This window comes from Dasypus novemcinctus, chromosome 24 (genome assembly GCF_030445035.2).
Source record: "Dasypus novemcinctus isolate mDasNov1 chromosome 24, mDasNov1.1.hap2, whole genome shotgun sequence".
Taxonomy (NCBI): Eukaryota; Metazoa; Chordata; class Mammalia; order Cingulata; family Dasypodidae; genus Dasypus; species Dasypus novemcinctus.
In genome coordinates this window covers 63,386,072-63,410,823 of record NC_080696.1, presented here as the reverse complement: position 1 = coordinate 63,410,823, position 24,752 = coordinate 63,386,072, and the positions used below count along the sequence as shown (strand labels likewise).

The window sequence follows — 24,752 nt, the reverse complement described above, 5'->3', positions numbered from 1 at the left end:
CAAAATCTGGAAGGATCCTACACCCAGATTGCTCCGAGGGCCTTCAAAATCCTCGCTCCGCTTCAGGGAAATCGATGCTAGGACCTGCAGGAAATGCATCAAGGCTTTGTGTCATGTGAGAAACAAACCCGGCTGGCAGCTCCTTTTGCAAAGAAAGCGCTTGAGCCCACGTCAAACGCGTGTCAAGTCAACGCACATTTGTGCGTCTCAGGTTCAGGCAAAATGCTGAGATCAGGGACAGGTCCTTTTCATGCCCCTCTTAGCTGCTTTTTGATGAATCTGCCCACGTGGTGAGGACAATCCTTGGGCCACCCTCCCCCCCAGGGCAGCGGATAAGGGGTCCGCTCCATGCGGCGGGCAGCCCCGGGCGGGGACTGTGCCAGGCGCTCAACAAGCACGGCTGCCGTGTGCCAGCCGCTGCCGGGGCTACTACGGTTTGTGGAAAAACCCACTTCTGAATGGCTATGAATCACAGCGCAGGCAGTGGCTGCCCCTGGGAAGAGGGACAGGGGCGGGAGAGAGATGTACTGCTTTAATTTTAATGTGTAGATTACACCGTCATTCAAAATTTTAAAAATTAAAGCAATGCATGCTGCCTCTCGCCGCCACTCCCTGGCACCGGGTCCTCTTGGCCGACTGCGTGACGGGCGTTGCGTCAAGCCCACCCGGCGCCTTGGCCTAGCGCTCTCCCACGGGCCCCACCCTCCCAGCAAGCCCAGGAGGTGCTGGCGGGGGGCCCTGTCGCCGTCACCTCCATGCCCTCTGGCCCAGCACGGAGCAGGGCACCCAGGCACCTGTGATTCCCAGACACCGCCCCCTGCCCGCGAGCGGCCGTTTCTCCAGGACGGACTCCTCATCGCTGCCGCGGCCCAGCGCCTGCCCCCTCCGGCCCCGAGAGGGACGGCAGTGACCGCCGGGAGGGTCCAGGTCCCACAGCCCCTGCCCGTCACGTCCGCTCAGAGTACCTCCCGCGTGCCCCGCCTCACGGCACCTCCAACCCTTTTCTTCAGCGCCCCCTGAAGACGGGAGCTGCGGCTCTCCTGCGGCATCCAACCATCCCCAGCACCCAGTGCAGAGAGAGCCGGGGGCGCGGCGGCTGGGGCAGAGGGGGGGCGGGGGATGGGGGACACCTGCGGGCGTGCAGGTGGCTGCCACCCATGCCACCCCGGGGAAGCCTCGAGGGCGCCCTGCCCTCCACCTGCGCCCCAGCTCCCTGCAGCTGCCCAGCTCCCCTCCCAGTGGCTCAGTGCCGCGGTGTCAGGGACCAGGGACATTTATGAATTCCCAGCGGGCTCCCTCCTGAGCCCCAGGGCTCTGGGTGCATTCTGGGAGGAGGCTGCTTTGGAAGTCGCTGCCACCGCGGGGACAGAAGGTTCTTCATTCACGCCTTCGTTTGTGTGTCCATTCGTTCCTTTCTTCCTTTCATCGATCTACCCGACAAAATTAATTTGAACACCTGGAATCCAGGTGTTCAGCACCTGCTCCCTGTAGTCGCAGAGGCTGCTGGCTCCCGACCCCACCTCCATTCTCCCTTCTCACTCGACTCAGAAAGCTCCTGCTCGTCAGAGCAGCCGCCTGTTTAGCCTGGCATGGCCGTGTGAGGAGGCAGAGTCCAAAGAGTGGGAGGCTGAAGTGTGCTGTGGAGCTTCTGAGAAGGGCCCTCTTGAAGAACTGGCTCAGCTGGGACATCTGCTCCTCTGGCTTTGCTCTCTGGGAGTCGAATATGATGTCAGGCACCCCTGCAGCCGTCTTGGGCCATGGAGGATAAACACCGGCATGAGCAGGAAGACAAAGAAGCCTGGGTCCTCGGTGGCTGTGGTGCCAGTATGCCAGGCTGGACTGTCCATCTCACGTTTACTTTGTGAGAGAGAGAAATAAGTCTCTCTTTTGGTTACGCCACCGTTGTTATAGGGGAATTGTCTGCTGTGCTCCAGAGAATAAGACTAAGGGGTTCCCTGCCCCTGCACAACTTACGTTCACACGGGAGGGCAGCGGGCAGCAGACAACACGAAAGCAAACAAATACGATGAAAAACCCGTACACTACGTTAAAACTAAGGTTAGGTGCTGGGGACCCCCCTGCCCACCTAAAGACTGGAACTTGCCCTCCAAACCGGCCCCCCTGCTTGGGGCCGAGGCAGGGCTCAGGGGAGAGCTCAGCCCACTCCATCCCCAATTCTGGTGGCTCTCAAGCCAGCAGGCAGGGGTCAAAGGACAGCATGGCGCAGGGGCAGGAAGCGGCGGTGGAGGGGGCTCGAGGGCTCAGGCCACCCATGGGGTCGCCTGTCCTGCCCAGGCCCCGCGCTCCTGCCTGGAAACCCAGCCTGCGCGAGCTTCCTTACGACGCCCTGGGAACCCTTCCTCGCGGGCAGCTCTGCCCGGGCCGGGCCCGAGCTCCACCACGTCCTCCTGTGACCCCCAGTCTCTGAACCTCGTTTCCTCGGCTGCAAAATAGTTACTACGCGAGGGTGACACGGCGCGGCCGCTGTGGAAAGCAGGACGGCGGGTCCTCGGAAGGTTAAACACAGACTACGGTGTGGGCAAGCAAGGCCACGCCTGGGCACAAGCATGGAAAAATTTAAAACTCAAGCAGATGCTCGGACAGCAGCCCAAGGGGGAGACCCCCAGCGTCCGGCCACAGGTGAATCGATAAACAAAACAGCCCACGCACACAACGGGTTATTATTCAGTTATAAGAAGAAACCGAGTTGTGAGGCCTAGTGCAGCCTGGATGCGACCTGAAACCGTTACGCTGAGTGAAAACAGTCGAGGCGCGTGGGAGACGTACAGTGTCATTTTATTATGAAATCCCTAGAAGGAACAACTTGTAGAAAGAGTAAGGAGATGAGTAATTTCCCAGCTATGGGGTGTAGGGAAGGCGGAGCTGTGGCTTGGTGGGTATCGAGTGCTTGGAAATTTTAAAAATAAAAGTGATTTTAAAAATACAGCGAAGAACAGCCTTTATAGCTTAGAGCAGCGAGAATGCGGCCAGGCTCAGTGCCTGGCAAGAGTCGGTGCCCGTGTTCTGATGACTGTCTGCTGCTAAACACCAGCTAAGCACCGCCCTGGGCCAAGCAGGGCCGTGGGCTGCTCCGTTCACTCCCTGCGACACGCCGCGTCACAGGCTCAGGGAAGCGGAGGGACCTGTCTGCACTCACGCGGCCCCCCGACTCCCGGCAGGAGCTCCAGATGCCCGGGACACACCACCTGCTCCCCTCGGTTTGACGGGGAAATGGGGGGACTGGATGGGGGTGGCGGTGGTTTTGCATTTTCTTACAAAACACGTGGTGCCATCCTCAGCAGACTCCCAAGCAACCGAGGAAAAGCAACGGCGGCTGGCCCTGCCTGGTGACCGGCCCCAGGGCCGAGGCCGTCCCACGCTGCTACGAGGATGGGGGCACAGGGCTCTCCACTCCCCCGGGCCCGCGCCCTGCCCACAGCCCCTCGCCCCTCCATCCCTGCACACGGTGAATTCTGTGCAAAAACAGGGTTTCTGCTTGAGGCTTGGGTTTGGCCAGCGCTCCTTTCCCTGATACGGAAGCTCTGCTGCTGGTTGCTTGGCCACCTTCATCCGAAAGCAGAACAGGCCAGGTTGTGAGCACGGCCGCCACTGTCCCAGCCGTGCTGGCCTGGCCGGCCTCCCTGGCCTCCGCAGGGCCACCGAGGACCGGCCCTCCCGCCTGGGGACGCCCCCTCAGCCTCCCCCGGCCCCGGCCCACAAAGCCTGCTAACATTCCTACCCCACAAGTCCCTTCTGTACTTCTGCTACAAATTCTTGCTAGTATCCTAAGACATGTTAGTGCTCCTTTTGACCTTGCAGGCCCACGTAATATTCATGGGCAAACCTCCCTGGGGACATGGGGCAGGAGGCGGTGCCTGGCCAAGGGGACAGGAGGGCTTAACTGTGCAGAGCAGAGCTGATCACAGTTCAACAGAGGCCCAAAGGCCCAGCTCCATGCCAGAGAGGCCCTGGATGGAGACTGGGAAAGCAAGTCAGGTACACCCGATTCACCTAGAAAGGAAGAAAGTCATGTACATCGCTAATACAGAGAACCTCTGCTCCTGGGATCTCAAATTCCAAGAAGGGTCACAGACAGTGGGACCCTGTGGGCTCCCAGTGAAGGCGGGAGCTGCAGATCGCTGTTCCAACCAGGCCACAGCGCAGGGTCGAGGACCTGAGCTGGGCCTGCAGGCTCTGCGATGCACCCCAACCTTGGTGCCCCCGATACTTTCAAGGCTCCCCTCCTCTCCAGGCGGGAGTTGGCACTGGCCTCCCTACCCTGCTGCAGGAGCGGGCGTCATTCCTCGAAGACGGAGCCCCTGGACACCAGCGCTTCCCAGCTGGGAGGGCCTGGACAAATTCACGGGTACGGTGAGGATGGAGATGATGGAGAGGACGGAGACGATGCTGACCCAGGACGACAGAGGTGTGGAAGATGATGATGAACAAACGATGAAGATGCTGATGAATATAAAGCTGACGATGACAAAGAGGAAGACTAATGTTAGGAAGGTGTTGATGAAGATGCTGATGTAGATGAAAATCATGACAAAATGAACAAGAAGATGAAGAAAAAGATGAAGGGGAATACGGTGATGAAGTGATGACAAAGATGAAGCTATTGAGGAAGAGAAGGATGAAGGCTTGATGAGGACGATGATGACGACGATGGGTCAGCTAATGCCTGCCGGCTGTTTATGAGGGGCCTGCGCTTGCAGTATCCCACCTGGTCTTCATAGGATGAACTGCAAAAGTATTGGGCGCCCACACGGCCGGGGTACTGTGCTAGGGATTGGGGATAAGCTCAGGGGTGGAGGTTTCTTTAGGCGCTCATAAAAATGTTCTAAGGTTGACTGTAGCGATGGATTCACCACCCCTCGACTCTAACAAACCCACTGAATTGTGCACTTTAAAGGGGGTGAAGGGTAGGGTAGGTGAGTACATCTCAATATTAAAACAGGAGACCTAGCCCTGCGCTCTCACGCCCACTGCCACCTTCTCTCTTCCCCCGGGGCTGGCTCTGCTGGACACAGTTCTGTGTGCTTCGTATGCCCCGTCTCGTTGGATCCTTTCCACAGCCACAGGAGCTGGACCTGCTGCCATCCCCATTTTACAGAGAAGGAAAGCGAGGTTCACTCCAGGGAGGTAGCTTGCCCGGGGTCACAGAGCTCGAGGATGCAGAGCTGGGATGGGGTCTGAGGCAGCCTGCCCAGAGGGCACCCACTTCACCTCCACCCAGAGCTGCTCCCTCCCTCCCGTTCAGAGCAGAGAAGTACCTATGAGAGCGCGTCCAAGCCAACACCCTCATCTGCCAGAGGAAGGAAAAGGGTCTCCTGGGGCCACACGGGCACTGGGGGCGACAGTTACAGGTCTTGATGCCTCTGGTGCTGACAGCGAATTTAGATGTGGATCCATTTCTGTTCCCCACACTAACTCAACAGCCCCAATCCCGCAACCCCAGCTTCTCATAAAACAAGTGCATAAGTGGCTTCCCATCAGAAGTGACAACAGGTGGTCCCAGGCCAAACAGAGCTCACCAGGTGTTGGGAGTAGACTCCCAACACATACATGGAGATTCTACAATGAATCAAAACGTCCAGTTTCTCTTGAACGAACAGGGACACATTGGCCTGACCTTCTCAAGGGTGACAGTTCACAGGAGCTGCCCTTGCCAGCAAGGGCGCACAGTTCCCACTAGCCACAGTCCTCCCCTGGCCCACTTCACTCACTGTGCATTAATACTGAGGACAGCTACTCTGTGACATGGGCTGTGAGGACACAGAATTCCAAACCGCCTCCACCCTCGGGGTCCTATGTTAAAGTTAGTTGCATTCACTCCGGTAAAGCTTTTCTAAGTTTTCCTCCCGACAAGTAGTCAGGAAGCTTTAAGACTGGCCCTGTTATCCACAGGAGGCTGTGATCCGCTGACCGTGAAGATGTGAGGTCTGCAGCACCCCGGCCCAAGAGCCTGAGCCCCATATGGTCAGCTGGCCAGAGAGCAGCGATGAGCCGTGGGCACACTCAGTTCCCTGCAATGTGGACCACCAGGAGAGAACCAAACTCCAAAACTTGCAATGCCCACTGTGGATCTGGAGGGCCACATTATCCTGAAGATCTGGATGTTTATCCAATTGGTAAATGGAAAATGTATCTAAGGAAGCCATTCAATAAAGGAAGACATTCATTCAATACCCATCCACTTTGTTGAACTGAAACCTTATGAAATTGCATCCTATCCACTGTGCCTGATGCACCTTGATTTCATCCATTCATCCAACCTACCATTCATCCAACTAGGCAAACACACATTCATCTTTCTACTCAGCCAACTATCTCTCTCCACCTATCCCTCATCCATCTAGGTAACTACCCAAACACTCATCAATGGATGCATCCATTCAACTCTTTCTCTATCCACCTACCCACCCATCTAACTCTATATAACCACTCATCCATCCAAAAATCCATCCATCTAACCGCCAACCCTCTAACCCATCCATTCATCCAACCATCTCTTCATCTACCTATGCATCCATCTAACTACGTAACCACCTAACCACCAGTCTATCCAATCATCCAATTAACTATCTCTCCATCCAGCCACCCATCCATTCAGCAATTATTAGCTGAGAGCCTAATATATAACAGGAATGGTGGTGGGAACTGGGGATAAAGCATTGAAGAAGCAATATCCTTCCTTCAAAGAAAGTCTACTGCCTAAGTTGAGAATCATACAAAGTGGTTCTGAGCAAGGGGATGTCTGTGGATGAGGTCCGGGAAGCTGTGAGGCAGGCTAGAGCAGTGAGTTCTCTAAGAGAAGGGACTCTCAGCTGCGCAGGCCTAAGGCCACGGCCTCACTCATCTCTGGCCACTAACAATCCTGAGCCTCACTTTTCTCAGGGGGAAATGGAGATCTTGGGACCCACCGCACAGGCATCAGGTGCCACCACGTACGCAGCCCTCTGCACACACAGGGCCCCGATACGGCTTCCCCCGGTTCCTCCTGACGAGGAAGCTTTACACCTGGCCCCGTCGCCCACCGGCTGCGGCTACAGTATCGGGGGGATGCTACGACGTCTTCCGAGGGGTTCTGCGTATCCAGCATGCTTAAAGCTCCCTTCAATTTCCTAGGTCATGACCACAAAAAGGTCAGAAGGTTAATTATCACAGGCCTAATAATCAGTTTTTCCAATTTGGGTCTCACTGGAAAGCCCATTAGAGCGACACCATACCCTTCCCAACACAACTGCATCTCATTTTGCTGAAGGCGCCAAGCTGCTAATTTTTTTGTTCCAGAGTTATCTAGGGCTTAGTGAACTTTTTATTAGTCTGCCTGTGTACATTCTTTCCCCCATTTTCTGAAAATCTCTTGGGAAATAGTCCCATTGGCGATGCCAAAGATTGAGCAGGAGGATGTGCCTTTGCATATTAGGAAGCAAATTCAACCCTCGGAGGTGTCCCCTTGCAGCTCCAGTGCTGGGAGAACACTCAGTGCTTCCCCGGGGACAGCTGCTTTTAACAAGGAACCTTCTTCCACCACGGGATTCTCCGGTCTCCCGTCCACCTTGGAGCCCCGTGGCGGCAGCCCCCAGGCCAGGCGTGCAGGGCCCTGCCTTCGAAGGCGGAGAACCCGCAGGTGTGAGGGGAGCCAGCCCTCTGCTCTGAGAAACACCTGCTTCCTGATACAGCAAACCCGAAGTCACTCAGCAAGGTCCAATGGCTTGAGCCCCGCAGGCTTCCAGAGCAAAGAAAAATGATTTCAAGCCCCCTCCCCGTTCTCCTTGGATTGCATTTCAAAAGCCAGCTTAATGCTGCCCCATTTCCGGGAGATAGATGGGGCTCCTTGAACAGGAGCTGCAGCCTGGCCTCTCGCGGTCAACGAAAAACACCCACCCCCACTCCCAGTCTGTAAAAGTGCTTTCAAACCAAAAGCAAGATACCCGAGAAGAAAACAAACTACCAAAAAAAGGCAATGCCCAGCCGCTAGAACACCGCGGTGGCCTCCAGCGCCCGCATCCCCGGGCGGGCACCGCTACGACGCCACCCCCGAGTTCAAAACCGCCCCTGGGGTCTCCTTCACGTCCCACATGCTCCTTTGGCGCGCACCCACCCTTGTGGATTTAACTGTCGCCAAACATGGAGGGACACTGCGTCTCCACCTGCGTCGAGCCCTCCCTGGACGCCCCAGGGACAGAGCCACATCTCCGTGTGCACATTCGAACTCAGAACCTCGCCCCTCAAGTCCTGCCTTCCATCCTGTGCTCCCCACCCCGGGGCAGGGCCCCCAGCCACCAGGCCGGGTGACGTCCTCCGGCCTGAGTCCCAGGTCCAGCCAGGGGGGCATCCTGTCCCCTGCTCTCCCAGCACCGCCCCGACCCGCAGCGGCGGCTTCCCCCCCCTCACCACCCCCAACCCCCCCCCCCCCCGCTGCCTCGTTGTCCCATCTCACCCCATGCTGGGGGCGCAGCGGCCTCCCCCAGACATGCCCGGGCTGGCGAGACCCCTCAGGGAGCCCCCCTGCCTCTCACTAAAGGCCAGCCACCCTAGGTTCCTGTTTAAGCCGCATTCATCCAGCACCTATGGAAGGCGAGACCCCAAGGTCACGGCGGGGGGTTTGGACCCTGGAGAAGGGAACAGGCGAGAAGGCCTTGGTGAGTGTGGAGGAGGGACAGAGCAAGGCGACGGGAAGGGGTGACCTGGGACCCTACCGGCCGCTCTGGGGAGCCCGAATGAGCATAAGCAGAGGTAGCGTGTGAGGGTCGAGACAGCCACGGGGAGCACAGGAGCCCCCAGAGCCCCCCGGCCTCCCCTCTCCCAGCCCCATGGAATAAAACACGGCCTGCTTCCCACAGTCTCAACCCCCCCAGAAGTAATTTAAAGCACGACCTCATATCACAGTGTAAGAAACGAAGATTAGTTTAGTTTTCACATAAAGGAAGAAAATATTAATATAACCTGTCAGCCTACTGCCTCGGTCCCCCACTCCCAGCTTAAGCCAGTCCTATAGGCAGTAAAAAGGATGCCCAAGAAAGAGCTAACTCAATACCAGTTCAGTACTACAGTCCGTTCCTTATTTGGCAAAGGGGAGCAGGTAAAAACTGAAATGGTTGGAATGTGATGGGGAAAGTGGTTAATCACAAACTTTTGCACGGAAAAGTTAGATCTTCTTGGATAGGCTGTAACTTCTGAAGTACCCAATCTATGGAGAAACAGAGGAAGGGCTTGCGTGCTAGGCTCAGGGGGATAAATTGTGTCGTTTTTCTTTGTTCGGGGCGCCAGCTACATTTTCTGGTTGTGCGCCCCTTCTTGCAAGTTTGAGAATAAATTCTTTTCTTCTCCACAATCAGGTGAGCCTTGTTTTCTTCCAGAAGAAGGTTTCTTTCTAACAACAGCAAAAACACGGACACCCGTGGAGGAGGCAAAACGCGCAGGAACTTTTACAGGTGGCGATAACCATTGTTCTTACAAAAATGTCACGCAGCCCGTGCTAACGGGGGACAGGCCTGCGTGGCAGCAGTGGGGCATCAGCGTCGGCGAGGTCACGCGTGGCGCCGGGCAGGGCGCCGGTGTGGGAGGCAGAGGATGCAGCTCAGCTGCCCCGGCGCTCACCGCCGCCTCCTTCCTGACGGTCGGTCCCTGGAATCTGATTTTGGCCCTGGTACCTCTGCAGCTTCCCACACTCGGGTCCAAGGTGAGCACTCGATGCCAGAGTACCCGCAGCAAGGCTCAGTGGTCAGGAGCAAAGGTTCCAGAACCTTCCGCCTGGCTTTCCTGCTCACTGAGAGCGAGACCCTGGGAAAGCAACTCCTCCTCTGTCCCCAGCTTCTCCTCCACCGAGCGGTGTGACACGTGCCTGCCCCGCATCACTAGACGGTGGCAAAGCCATCAGCAGCGTGAGTGGCAAGCAGCAAAGGGTCCACCAGGGTGGCTGCCACCACCACCGCCCATTTTGGCTGCGATCTGGAACGGGGAGCAGATCTCGTCAGGAAGGTGACCACTGCTCCCTGTTCCCCAAAGGACTTTCCCCTGGAAGTGAGAATCGCCATCCACGGCAAGTTCAGGTAAAATCCACGGGGCAAAGGCCCCTGTTGGGGCAGGGCCATTATACACTGTCAAAACCCATAAAATTGTGTGATGCAGAGTGTAAACCACAATGTAATCTACAGGCGCTGGTTAATATCAGTGCTTCAATAGGTTTTCATCAATTGTAACAAATGTGCCACCCTAATGAAAGATGCTATCAAAGGGGGAAGGCACAGGAGGGGAGGCGGAGGGGTATATGGCACTCCCCCTATATTTTCGATGTAATGTTTATGAAATCTAACACTTCTTTCAAAATAATAAAACACACGCACCCAAAAAGAGAAGAGTCAATTGGTGGCAGGACAGAAAAACAATCTGGCACAGGTCTCTACTCCTTAGATATTCAACTGCTACTGAGAACGAGCATTCGAAGGCCAGGCAGCGATGTGGAGCGCCATCCCGATGTGACACCAAGTGGCAAAGGCTCCCGCAGGCTGCGAGGGCCTCCACGGAAACCATGTACGCTTTACTCACATTCTTATATGAAAAATTTAGAATGGGATCAACAGCAGATTGGAGCAGGGAGAAGAAAAACTCTAGAGAATTTGCAAATAAGACAATAGAAATTTAAAAAGTGAAGAAAAAGTGAACAGAGCCAGAGGACCTGGGGGACACCATCGAGGGTACGAGGACACGCACTGTGGGGTCTCAAAGGAGAAGAAAACGGGGCAGAGGGTATTCAAAGAAATAATGCGTAAAAAATTCCCCCCCATTTTTTTTTGAGGTACCAGGACCAGGGATTAAACCCTGGACCTCAAAAGTGAGAAGCTGGTGCTCACCCCCTTGAGCCACATCCCCCCCCTTCCCAAATTTAACAGATGACCTACACACATCCAAGACGCCCAGCGAACGCCGAGCAGGGCCAGACCCCAGGAGACCCCCCTGTGCCACGTTGAAATCAAACTGCCGAACGCCAACGATAAAGGGAGAATTCTGAAAACCACGAGAGAGAAGCGGGGGGTGGGGGCTATATGGGGACCTCATATTTTTTTTACTGTAACATTAAAAATAAATAAATTTTTAAAAAGAGAGAGAGAGAAGCAACGTGTCACATACAAGGGAGCCTTAATCAGATTAAGAGCCAATTTCTTATCAGGAACTGTGGAGGCAAGAAGGCAGTGGCATGACACATTTAAAGTACTGGAAACAACAAATTGCCAACCAAGAATCTATATCCGGCAACACTGGATTTATGCGGGAGAGATTAGGACGCTCCCAGATAATCAGAGGCGGACAGAGAGCGTCCCCGCTAAAGAGACGCTCAGGAGTGCGCAGGTGGAACGGGCAAAGCACACTAGGAAAAACGATCTCGTGGGTTGACGAGGCAGGGAAACGCGGATGCCTACCATGGGGTCTGTGGTTTGTAATTCCACTTTTTATTTCCTACAGGATCTAAAGGCAAACGCATAAAACGTAGAGAAATGAGTGCTTTGGGACTCATAACGTGTAAACATGTAATCTGTGATGAGAACTACACTAAAGGTGGGGAAGGAAGGAGGCGTGGGGGAGCACTCTGTGTGTTCTATTGAAGTTAAGGGGGCGTCAAAGCAAACCAGACTGTTAGAGAAGCACGATGTTAAAGTTTAGCCCCATGGGAACCAAAACGAAAATACTGGAGACTACGCCAGCTCAACTGGAGTACAGGTGGTCAGGGGCGAGGGGGGGGTGGGAGTTAAGGCAAAAGGGGAGGAGATTCTGTCTGGGGAGATGGGAAGGAAAAGGCTGTCACCACCCTGGAAAGTGATGAGCCCCACTGGAGGCTACGCTTGGGAGGGTTCAGCTGGGGAAGTTTCTGTTGTCAGCATCCTACCACCGATAAGAAAAACCAAGCAAGTGAAGAGACATTAAAATGCAATACACGATGATCCCACATGGGGTCTAGCCAGGGCTCTGGGGAAATGACTGGAACATAAAAAAGGGATCTAGACTGCAAAGTGTGTATTGATGTTAAATTTCTTGAACTTGTTACATGCATTTAAGGTGGTCACATGAGTGAATACCCTTGTTCTTAAGACACACACATGGCAGTATTAAGTATTCAAGGAGCATTATACACCCTTCATGCAAGGGCTCACAACATGGACTGATAGAAGGATAAATGCAGAGAGCAAGCGATAGGAAAAAATGTGACAAAGTGTTAAAACTGGTGGATCTGGATACCAGGGTGGGATGAATAGGGGTACGCTGGAGTTCTCTGATTGGGCTTGTATTAAATTTATAGATGTCTGAAATTATTTCCAAATAAAAAGTTTAAAAAACCTAGAATGGATTTGAAAGTGTTTATAGAAATATATACACCCTTAAAGACAGTGATGAGAAGAGGAAACTGAAGCAAAGGTCAAACAACAGAAGGTGGTCAAACACAGACACATTCCAAACGATACCACACAACTGCAAATTTGGCTCTGAGCTTCCTGGTGGCCAAACCAAAAGGGAAAGAATTCATTACAAACTATGCACTGTCCTTAGGCTGCCACCAGGCCCGCTGTTAAGCAGAAGCACCGCTTATTCTGATCCTGAAGCACCAGGGCACCGTCATCCTTGGGTCTGAGGAGGGAGTCACAGTGTAGCATAAGGCAGCAGTGTCACTGGGGGGTGGGTTGGGGGGGGCTCTGTTAAAATGCAGATTCCTACTCAGGAGCTCGGGGTGGGGGAGACCCGGGAGTTTGTGTTTTCACAAAGCTCCCCCACTTTTTTGGATGCACAGCCAGCTGTGGGAACTGACACAGACGGGAGGGCCAATGACGAACGGGGCACTGACGGTGCCGACCCCAGGAGCCGGCGAGGCTTCGAGAGATTCAGCCCATCACCAGCACCGACGGCCTCCTCGGCGCCCGCCTCGGGCGAGCGCGCTGGGTTCAGTTCACGGGGGATGGACCGGGTGCCCGCCCAGCACCCTGCTCTCTGGGAGAGGAGAGGGGAGGCCTCCATCAGCAGGGATTTACCAGCGGCGCCCTCATCGTGTAGCCCGTGCCCTGCAGTTGCAGCACTTTGGAAAGGAGTGGTTTCCTTTCAGGGCAATCAAAAGTAGCTAATTTGTCTGCCTGATGAGCCTAGGAAAAAAGCAAGATTTCTGTATTTTTGAAATCTCTGGGTCCACTGAGAACCGTACCAGCACCTCCCTGGGGCCTCGGTGCCTTCTGTCCCGTGGTCCCTGGGGTCAGTGTGGACCAGTTTCCACACCTAAACCTGAGAGCATCGTGTTCTCCTTAAAATCCCTGCGGAACTCACGGGAGCGCAGGGGCGGGAGGAGCAGCGCAGGGCACTTTTCTTTCCTGGAAACGTGTGTTCCTTCGGAGACATCAAGTAGCAGCAGCCTGTTCTGGACACGGCAGGACAAAATGTACGAAACGACTGGCTCGAAAGTCATTTAAACCCCATGTTAACACGCTAAGAACCGACGCCCGGAGGCTGCTACGGAGCATGAGTCAGCTTTCCCCGCGTCCCCGGGCACTGGACTCCCCGAGGCGGGGATGACTAGTGGACTGTGCGCCACTCGGGCGGGGGCCTGCCCAGCTCCTCGCTCTGCAGCAAAATTACACAACAGCCACGGGGAGAAATGACAATCAGTATGCCACGACTACGACGTGGGGCACCGGCTTCTCGGTCCACTGGGCACTGGGCTAAGCGGTCTACACAGGGGAGCCAGCGGATCTTCACGCGAGCCCGCTGGGTGCCCTCGTCCCCCGTGCGGGTGGGGACGAGCCGGGAGGGCGCCGCTCCCCACAACACCGGCGGTTGGGAGCCCCCAGCTGGTCTCTGCCAAGGATGAGGGGAAGGCACCGCTCCATCTGCATTTTATAAGCCCAGCAAGACGGCGGCGCGTGTCCACAGCCCCGCGACGCAGACAGGGCAGGCCGGGCGTCCACGCCGGCGGCCCACGTCTCCCCAAAGCCCTCACGGGGCCACAGGCCTCCGTCTGAACATCCTCACCAGCAGCGTCCACCTCCGACGGCCCGTGTGTCGGGTGACATTTTGTATCATTTCCTGCTGCCCCCCACCCCAACAAGGGCACAGAGTATTTTGCGCCTAAGGGAGCCGGGGTGGGCAGGCTGTGCGCACACACCCTGAGCACTGCCAGACCAAGACAGATCAGCCAGGAAACCGGGCTGGAGCCGCACAAATGCCTCCCGGCGTCCCGGGACCTGGTGTCCTATGAGACGCCGGCATGACCCTCGGCCTGGCCTCTTCCTGGCCACGGCCACGGCCACGGCCCACGGCCGCTTAGCCTCTGCTTGGGCTCCTGGAAAGTGGAGGTGACGATAAAGTCTACTTCAGTGAGTTGTTAGGAAGGATAAATGAAATGAGGCAAAGTGAGCACAGCTTCCCACACCTGAAGGCAAACGCTGCCGGCAGCATTTGCCCCACCCGCTCTCTCAACCGGCCACGCGTGGCAGCACAGAAGCCTGGGTGCGCGCCTTCCAGCACCCGCCCGCCGTGGGTGGCCAGTCACGCTCTGCGATGGGTGCAGGCGCACAAAGCGAGCCCGTCCAGGGAGGCGACCACAGAGCCCGGCCCTTCCCTGGAGACAATGCCGACCCCAACCCCGAGCCCCCAGACCAAGCACCCAGAGTGTGGATGGAGGGGGTGGGCAGGAGAGCCAGACAAACAGTGCTCCTGGTCCAGACAAGCCCCCGGAGCACCTAGGAGATAAAACATTAAGGGCCTGGAGATAAAACAATAAAGCTAAGCAAAAACAGCCCCTGAGCTTCAGGAGCTGGTGGATGGCGAGTTGCCATGGCAACCAGGGGCTGAATTATTCAGCAAGAGATGGCAGAAGAATCTCTGAAAGGAGGCGACAGAAAGACAAAGAGATCCAATTAAACCATTTCTCTAGGGGGACACGCGCTGGGCGGGCGAGGAAAGCTACCTTCGACCTCCCAGGACAGTTTCTCACCTGCGGGTCGCGCCCTGGCTAATTCCAGGGCTGCTTTTCGGTTTTTAAACACGGTGACGAGCTCCGCGGGAGCCGCTCGTGCTAGTCCAAGGTTTAAAGTTAGTTCCAGATTCAGTGAGAACTGGAGTAAATCCAGGCCCAGGGGCTGCGCCTCGGTCCACGGCCTCCTAGTGACGGCGACCTTCACGGGCCCACGGCTGGACTGTCCCGGCGCCCCCCCCCCCCCACGTCCACCACAGGGGCGGGTCACATCTTCCTGTCTTTGAGTACCACGGCGATAACGTTCAGCCTGTTTTCTTTCACTTACCATTTACTTATGTTTTTTTCCTAAAATCACTTTGAGAGAGAAAGCAGTATGTTTAGCAAATCGGAAACCATTATCAAGCGGCAGAATTCGAAGACTACTGCAGAAATATCACGATGCGTAAATACGTAATTTTTGACCTCAGGGTAGGGAAGGATGTTTTTTAAAACATGATACAAACAGTATGAATCACAACGTGTATCAAGGTCAGCAAAGCTGGCCAGGATAATTCAAAAGCAGCCACACACAGACAGCACCCAATGAACGGGCACGGCTGTGTTCCAAGAGAAGTTTTATTTTCACAAGAATAGGCACGGCCCATGGGCCAGAGTTAGTAGCTCCGACGGAGAAGGCTGGCCGGCCAAGCTCAAGGCACTGACTGCCTGGCCCTTCGTAGAAAAAAGTTTGCCAACCGCTGCAATCCACGGCAGGTAATCAGACGGCCTTAAAAATTATAAACATGTAATGAATTTGAATACTGCCATGATATAGAAGCATAAAGGCACGCACGGGGTGCTAAAAGTCCAAACGCAGGCTGGCGGGCCCTCCGGAGAGCAACAGGGGCCCTGGGGCCACGGGATACCCGCGTATTTCACTCGTTAAACGTTATTTCCCAGGCGGGGCTATGAGTAACGGGGGTTTTGCTAATTATTCGCTCTGCCTAAAAATATACCAAAAAACTGCCGACTAGAAGATGACCGAGACAATGCTCCTAAGTTCTAACTAGAGTCACCCACGGAAGGGTCCACGCCCCCCTGGTTTAAAGGCCTTTCAGCATCAAGCCACGACCTTCTGTCCAGGGCAACGCGAAGCCCCAAGGGGACTGGAAAGAACGCTGACGACGGGGACCTACTCGCTCCCGTGTTACGTCACGCCTCGTCCTCCCACAGTCTAAGGGGAGGGGCTCAGGCTAGGACGGGGTCGGCAGCGTCCGCTGGCAAAGCATCCCTGGGAGCTGGACAAACACATGATTCTGGCTCATCAGTCCCCGGGCACCCGGCAATCTGCATTGTTTACAGGATCGGGTGATTCCAGTACAGCTGTGGACACACTCCGCGCTGAATGCGTTTCCCCCCAAATGCACCACGCAGCCGGCCTCCTGCCTCCACGCTGCCGTCCAGCCTGGCTGCAAAGCCTTGCCCCCACAGTGCACCTGCCGCTCGCGTGCCCAGCCTCCGTGCCCAAGCCTCCCGGCCGTGGCAGACCCACTGTCCCGCCCCACAGCTCGCTGGAGCTGACCCGCAGGCGGAGGCTGTCCCCCAGCTACGACGACTGATTCGGGGATGGGCATGTGACCCAAGCACGAGCAACTGGCATAGCCACTCGCTTGACGAAGGTGAGTGGTCAGGGAGGCATGATCTGATCCCGGGCTGGGGCTAGGTTAGCCGGCCTTCTCCTGCTGGGAGCCTAGAGTTTCCAGGGCCAGAGGGCAAAGCCACACAGAGCAGGGCAGGGCCAAGGACAGAAAGAGACCAGCTCCTGTCAACAGTGGGTGGGCACCTGGATCCAGCCATGCCTGCAGCTTCTGTCTGCTTGACCGTGGTGGCCCCAGGGCCCTGCATCGTGCCTGGCAGGCACTCAGCAAACAGGCTGGAGGTGTGCCTGGACGAGAAGAGCCCATCAACGGGGGAAAGGAAAGCAGTTTTCAGAGCAACGGAGGGGTCGGGGAGAGGACCACGACACACCGTCCACGGCCCCCGCCACACCCCGGCAGGGGGCAGCGGGCTTTGAGACTGACACAACCCTCAGCCTGTGGCCTCTCGGCCGAGTTCCCCAGCACGCCCCTGGAAAAGGACGGGAAGGGAGTACCTTCTCCTTCATCTTGAAAAATAAATATTACTAGATCTAGAACCTGAAGCCCACGATTCGTGGCCACCACTGATTGGGAGGCGGTGGCGCTGACCGCAGGAAAACGAGCGTGGTCAGCGTCAGCACCCCGGGGCCGCAGGCGCGGAGGAGGCACGGCGGCCACCCCGGACCCGCCGCCCCATTTGGGAAGCTCCGGCTCCTGCCCCGCCCGCCGCACGCAGGGAGGGGGAAGGTCAGAGGGGAGGGGTCCTGCCCCCCATCAGGCGGTGCCGGGAGCAGGGGTCCCAGCTGCCGGCCGGGACGCGGACCACGGCACCCTGGGGTTCCGCCCAGGGCCAGGTGCGGCCACGGCGAGCCCCCCACCACCGCAGGGTGGAGCGGCCGCCCCTGTCCTCCCCCTGCCCACAGGCTGGCCTCCCGCCCACCACGCCCGGAACCCCTGAAGGGGCTCAAGAGCTGCCCCGAGAGCCCCCGGACGGGGCCCCGCAGAGCTCCTTTCACTCCTGCCCTCCCCACCCACCGTCGGTCTCGCCCTCCAGAACGTCCCGCCTCAGGTGAGCGGCGGCGTCCCACGGCCCACTCACCAGGACCCAGAGGCCCGTCTGCTCCCAGCCGGGGACCAAGTGACAGCCCGAGGGGACCCGCGGGGGCTATTTAGCAGATGCCGCTCACTGACAGCTCGGGGCCACAGCCTGACAGCAGGGGGCTCTCACTCAGCCCACTCATTCACTACCCAAAATAGAGGGATATTTTTTTTCTAGATTTTGAGTTTTTCTTGAAAAAACTTGGAAGATTTGGTGATCCTGGACCCACGTTCCTGCGTGAAGGTGACCAGGGATTGGCCCCCTTCTCCTCTACATGCCAGACAAGACGCGTCCTCCCCAGCCTGCCACAGTCCCCACCCCTCCCAAATGCCCCCTCCACTTCTTCACGCGCCTTGCCTGCTCCCTCACCCCAGCGATCCTCCCCCAGGGGACAAGTGGGCAGCGCCCAGGGACACTGCCGCCCACCCCCCAGCAAGAACCGCCCGGCCCAAACGCCAACGGTGCCGCGGGCGAGAACCCCTGACGGCCACGCTCAGCGCGCGGGGAGCCGGGGCGACGCGGCGGGGAGGAGGCATTTCCGCGGGCTCCCCGAGGCCGCTGCGCGGGTGTCGCCCGCTACTCACTTGGAGAGCTTCAGCTCAATCTGCTGCCGGATTTCCTGCCTCTCCTCGTCAGTCCTCCTGGGGAAGATATTCCGGTCTTCCAGCTCCTGCTTGCTTGGCCGGTTCCTCAGCTTCACCGCCAGGAGCTCCTTCTTGCACTTCCTGGGCAGAGTTCCTAGGAGGCCAGGAGGGGAGACAAAGGGGACTCAGTGGCATGCTGGCGCGTCCATCTACCCCACCCGCGGGGGGAGGCGCTCGGCCGCGGGGCTGCAGCTGGAACCACGGGCACACCTGCACCTCACCTGTCCGCCAGGTGCCCTCCAGGAGGATGCACAGTGCAGGGAGCCCCCAAGCCCCTTCTCTGCTCACCGAGCCCCCCCAGGGCCAGGTGTTCCATCCTCAGCTGGTGGGGGGAGGCCTGGCTGCTACCTGCCCCAGGTGGTCATTAACTGCACCCTCTAGCTCCTCCCTAAGTGTCCGGGTTTGGACCGTCAATCACGTGGTTACTGCACCCAGTGGCACCCCTGCATCTGGCGCGCCCCTGGGTGCTGCCGTGGCACGCTGGCCACGTGCTCGACTCCCAGTTCCTGGAGCCCCCCTCCCCGCAGGCCTCTGCACCTTCCCCTCCTGCCCGCACCACGCCAGGGCGGCCTCCACTGCAGCTGCGCAGCCTGGGGCTTCCACGGCCCGTCGCGGCGGCTGGCCTCAAGCTCCGTGCACCCGGCCTCCCTCTAGTGTGTTAGTTCATCTGCCTCCACCACGAGGCTCTGAGTTCCAGGAGAGCGTCACCCGTGCGCGTCACCCCGGGTCCTTGCTCCTGGAGGAGCTTGAACAGCAGGTCATCAGTGAAGCCCCCTAGCGGGTGAAGGACCGCTAACGTGGAGTGCCGCTGGCCAAGGCACTTCTGCAGCCTGCACGTGCCCCGGGACGATCAAAAACACCCCCAGACACTGCCGACGTGCCCTGGAGGAGGACCCCTGAGGTGGGAACCAGGGGAGGCACATGAAGAAGTGCAGGGGGGCATCTGGGAGTGGTGGGGGCTGTGGCACACTGGGGAGGGATGTGTCACCCTGACACATCTGCCTCATCACTTTCACGCGAGAACGTGGATCTGAGAACTCCAGATCTTCTAAGTATTTCAAGAAAAACCAAAATCTGAAAAAATACATCCATCTCTTTTGGACAACATGTGGGCCAAATCAAACACCCCTGCCGTGGGTGAAATCCGGGCACAGGTGAGAGGCAGGGACGTGCGTGGATTGGAGCGTGTCTCCCCAGACCACATTTGCACAGACCCTCAGCCACGGGCCCTGTTGGGATCTGGGGTCTTTGCGGATGCCGTTGGCTAAGGTAGGCCGTGCTGGGTTAGGGTGGGCTTTGTAAGAGGAGGAGGGGCTCACCGACACGCCTGGGAACGCAGAGGCGGAGCGATGCTCCTACACGCAGCACCTCCCGGGGGCGAGGCGCGGGGCAGATCCCCCCAAAGCCCGCGGGAGGCGCCCACCCTGCCGGCCCTGGGTTTCAGTCTCCACTGCTCTAAGCCGCCGAATCCGCGGCCCTTGGTTTCAGCACCCCGAGGGAACGACCGCAGGAGGAGAATGCTGACCTTCACGTTGGAGAAGTGGAGGCCCCGCGGCCACGGCCATCACGCGCCGTCCGTTCACTAAGAGGAAACGGCCACTTGGCCTTTCTGAGAAGCAGAGTCCCCGGCCCCCCTCGGCGTGTACAGTCAACTGCACACTGCTTGCAAGTAACTCCAAAGTGAAATACAGCGTAGCAGGGCGTGGAGTTAAACCCTGTGGGCCAAAGCCGCCATCTCAGAGTCACTTCTGCAGATGGAGGCAAACTTGAAGAAAGATGACCTCCCCGAGGGTCACATCTGGGCGGGGGGTGGGGGTGGGAGCCCAGGGCCGGACCCAGGCTGAGTAACGTGGCCATGTAACACAAGTCTGGGGTATGGGGAGACAGAGCTGAGCGCGGAGCAGATCGCGCTTCTGCTGTGAACTCGCAGGCCTCGGGAGCTAGAGAGAAGGAAAGTGAGGACCAGAGCCGCTCAGCGAGGGCTCCGGCCGCCTTTGTTTTAAGAGCTTTGTAATTTATAGAGCCAGAAAGGACCTGAAGGCACACATAGTCTAGTCAGTCTCTACTGCGCTTTACGGGGAACTTGAAAGCCAGAGGTGCATTCATGAATTTAGGGGCTGGCAAAGGTCTCAGGACAAAACCTCAGGGATCCGGAAGTTGGCAAAGCGCGACTGCCGTTTTCGGAGAATTCTTACATGCTTCGCCATAAAGCTACGCTGAACGGGCTTCATCTGTGTTAGCTTTTGATAGAGAAAGTGCTTAAGCCTCCTGCAAATGCCTCAGGCTTGTCATTACAAACTTCAATCCTGTTTGACTGAGGAAAGGGATCCCGTGTCAGAGGAGAATCACTCCACACGCAGGGTCTGTGTTCCAGCAACAAGTAATTATCACGTAGTTACTAAACCGGGCTCAATAAGCTCCATGCAGGTGCACAGTAGGGCCACAGCCAAAACATGTGCATGGATCGGGTTTCCCCAAGGTACGGGGGAAGGAATTTCCAGAAAATAAAGAAGTTTCAAGTGAGAATTCCTCATGCATGTGAGTGGCCCTTCTACCCCGTTGATACACGTAATCTAAACAAGCAGCCCCAGCGCCTCCAGCCGGGCACTGAGCAGGTCGCCCCTGCCTGGGCTGAGTGTGCAAGGCAGCCCCCCCACATGCCCTCAGACACGCTGCTTTCCCTCCCAGCCTCCACCCAGCACCCCACTTCCAGGAATATGCCTTCCAGAACAGACAGGCAAGAACATAAAGAAACACACGTAAAACGATGTTCACGGCAGCATCAGGTCTGAGAATTAGACACTAAACGCAATTCAGTGCCCGTCAAGAAGGCGCTTGTTAAGCAAATCATGCTGCATCTGTGCCTGAATACTGGGTGTTGAGGAGTAAAAAGCGTAACCTTGCAAAATATCTAACAAGTCACTCCGGCCCCCGTTTCAGTGGATCAGCCTGTGAGGGCATGGCCTTGCAGGAGAATATCAAATAAATAACTCCTGCCCCTGTTTTTGTACATCAGCCTGTGAAAACATGGCCTAGCAGGAAGATATCAAACCAGTGACTTCACCCCCTGCTTCTGTAAATCAGCCCTCAAACTTGCAGCTGCATTCTGCCTCTGTAACCCCCCTGCTTGCAAAATTTCACCTAGCAACACGTTAGCCAATGAACAAAAATTATGCTGATCCCACCTGAAATCCTATATAAATCTATGAGAACTGAAAAACGGGGCTCAGAATTTGGAGATTGACTCTCCTCTGGGCCCGCGTGTAATAAAACTGTTTAGCCACCTTTCTAGAGTGCCGGTTGTGAGTTTCTATGGTTCAGAACTCCTGCCTTTGCTGTAACATGGATACCTATTAAAAATGATGACATGTAAGTTATGGAATGACAAAAAGACATTCATGATATATTGCTAAGGAAAGTCACTTGTAGAAAAATAAGCATATTATATATAGGAATATATGTGTGGGTCTAATTTTGTAAATATGTATATATGCTTATAAATCAACATGGAAAAGTCAGAAATTGATAATTTTGCTTATTAATACTGCCTCTAGTGTAACATTTTACTTTTATTATACCTACAGTTTCCCTGTCTAAAAACAGTTTCTTTACATATTGGTGAGTGATGTCAGCAGAAATGGCACAATAAGGGCCCCTGAAAATTCTCTCTTCCATAAAAGCAATGAGAAAACTAGCAAAGACAGTCAGAATCAACCTTTTTAGAAAAATTAACAAAGGCCTGCAGCAACCCAGGGAGCGTGCCTTCAAGATAAACGGCTAAACCCACGGTAAGGATGTCTGCTCTTGTCCCAGCCCCATCCCTGCTCCTGAGCCTCTGCTGTAACCTTGAACTTTAGGGCTGCCTGGCAGCCTCGGGAGACAACCTAGCAGGGACAGAGCTCCCTCAAAGGCTCGTCCCCAAGACGTGTCATCATTTGCCCAGTCCGACGGTTCCAGGGAAGTGCCCCCCTTGCAAGGCTGCCTGCATTTGACACGACTCAAGTTTTCCCCGTGCAAAAAGCCTTTCCCCCGGGGGCAGCTGTTGAAAAAGAATACTGCCTTCCCAAGTCCAAGACTTCCATTTCTCTTCAGCTCTGCTCCATACCCTCTGCGGTTCTGGGTGGGCACAAGCGCAGGAATGCCACCGCACAGGCCCCCAAAATAAATTAAATTAGAGTAAAACCCTCAGGCTGCCAGGTCCAGCCCTGCTCCAGAAAAGGCACAGCTTAGACAGGGCTTCAGAGATGGCCACGTCCACTCCCTCCCCAGGTAGAGGGGCCCTAACAGCCAGCGAGGGGCAGGGGTCTAGGCTCTCCCCATTCCAAGCAGCAGGCGGCCTCCCACGCTCCGGGGCACTCACGCCCGATGCCGGCCGGGGCACTCCCACCCCGCGCCCGCGGAGCGCAGGATGCTGGTGGAGAATCCAGAGGGCTGGCGTGAGCCCCAGAAGCACCTGTCGTGGTCAGCGGCGTCCGCTCTGGAGGCCCTCTTCCCTTGCCTTCCAGGTCACTGCGCCAGCCACCCTATCTCCCTTCCCGATGCCGAGCCTCGTCATCTCCTCGCCTCGAAAGGTGGGGTAGCTTGAGGCTTCTAGGACCCCAGGAAAGAGCGTGACCCTAGAGCTCCTCCCCTCCCGTGGGGACCTTCCCATCAGGTCACTTCAGTTCAGGGCCTTTTATTTAGGGTACCGCGGCAGAGTGCTACCCAGAGTGGGTCCTAATCCTCTTACTGGAGTCCTTTATAGATGGGATGAACACAGAGGAAAAAAAGACACAGGAGTTCAGAGAGGACCCACAGAAGCTCAGAAAGAAACAGGGGAAGCAGCCAGAAGCTGTGGGTGACGGAGCCCGGAGAAGGCAGGTGCTGCCACTTGCCTTCCCGGGAGCCCAGGACCGCTGGCAGCAGGTCTTGAGAGCACCTCGCCTGACGATGCCTTGATTGGGACCCTTTTCCCAGCCTCGGAACTGGAAGCCTGTAAGCCAGTAAACTCCCATCGTAAAAGCCAACCCTTTCCCAGTATATTGTTTTCGGCAGCTTTTAGCAAACTACGAGTGTGGCCACGCTCAGGACTCGAGCTTCAGGCCTCTTCTTCCTCTGCCAGCTTGAGCCCCTGGCACGAACTCTCTCTGTCCCAAGCATGAAGAGCTGACCGTGGATGACACCACCTCTCCCAAACTCCAGGATTGTCCATCGAGCTTCCTTCCTGCTCTCTCCACCCGGCTCTCGATCAGCAGCTCAACCTTAGCATGTCCTAAACTGAGCTCTGCTTTCCTGCCGAAGCACAGTGAGAGTAAGTGATAGGACAAGTATTTAAACCTTCCCCCCATGGCAAAATCCTCCCTCTGACCCTGATGATGAAGGATTTGCTCCATGCAGCGAGGCACTGTCTAGAACACACTGCTACACCTCGGCAGAGATGAGGAAGGTGCAAGGCTCAGGGCCAGGTGAGGGGAGAGGAGGAAGCAGGCAACTCTCAGGGTCTGAAGCACATGACGTGTTCAATTTGTGCATCCTCCAAACAAATCCAAATGATTTGTCCATGTGGCTCCTTCCCTAAATACAGCCACCTGTGACAAGAATGTGGACTTGCTCATTTTATCACAGGCTCAGGAAATGCCTGCTGAACTGCACGGATCCAGGCAGAACAAGTCACATGAGGAAGGGGCCTGAGGCAAAGGTGGAGCGAAGCGAGGAACGAGGAAGGAAATCTCAGCAAAACCTGAAAGGTCCCGGGGGGGGGGTCCCCCGGGGGGGGTCCCCCACATGGGGACACCCACACGCAGAGCCCGAATCTGCTCTGTAGAAGTATTCGTGGTGAAAAGTTGCCTCACTCCTGTGATGGTCGGGCTAGTGTGCCAACTCGGCCAGGTAAGTGTGCCCAGTTGTTTGGTCAAGCAAGGAGTGGGCTAGCTGTAATACAAGGGCATTTACGGACTTGAGTCACCATTGACTTTACTGCAGTGGTAAATCATAGATAGCTGGTTATAATTACATCAGTCAGGGAGATTGCCATCAGCAATGAGTGATGCTTTATCCAGTCAGCTGAAGGCCTTAAAAGGGGAAGTGATTCTAGCATTGAGAGAGAATTTCCCAGCTCGTCTTTGGACAGCCAACGTCTCCCAGAACTCATCAAGAATCTTCACTGGACTTTCATCGGAGCCCCTGGTTGCAGCCTGCCTGCGGCACCTGGACTAGTGCATCCCCATGCTCACATGAGAGACTCTTACAGAACTGCATCCTATTGATGTCTCTTGCTGATTCTGTTTCCCTAGAGAACCCTGACTAATATAGCTTGGTACTGGGAGTGGTTCTTGAGGAACAGAGTCTTAAACATGGGAGGTCTGAGGTAGTTCTGGGAGTTTTGCAATTGTCTTTCTACCCTAATTGGACTCAAGGGTACTGACGACTCCCTTTCCAATAACAAAGAGGCT

The 24,752-nt window shown here is 56.2% G+C and overlaps 1 protein-coding gene across 1 annotated transcript in view; it reads right to left on the bottom strand.

The window, feature by feature from the left end:
• PHACTR3 (phosphatase and actin regulator 3) overlaps positions 1-24,752 on the bottom strand; it is a 213,522-nt gene that overhangs the window by 20,913 nt on the left and 167,857 nt on the right. Inside the window, exon 8 of the mRNA XM_058287272.1 lies at positions 18,262-18,415. Coding sequence (XP_058143255.1) covers positions 18,262-18,415 — 154 coding nt within the window. The remainder of the gene's footprint in view (positions 1-18,261; positions 18,416-24,752) is intronic.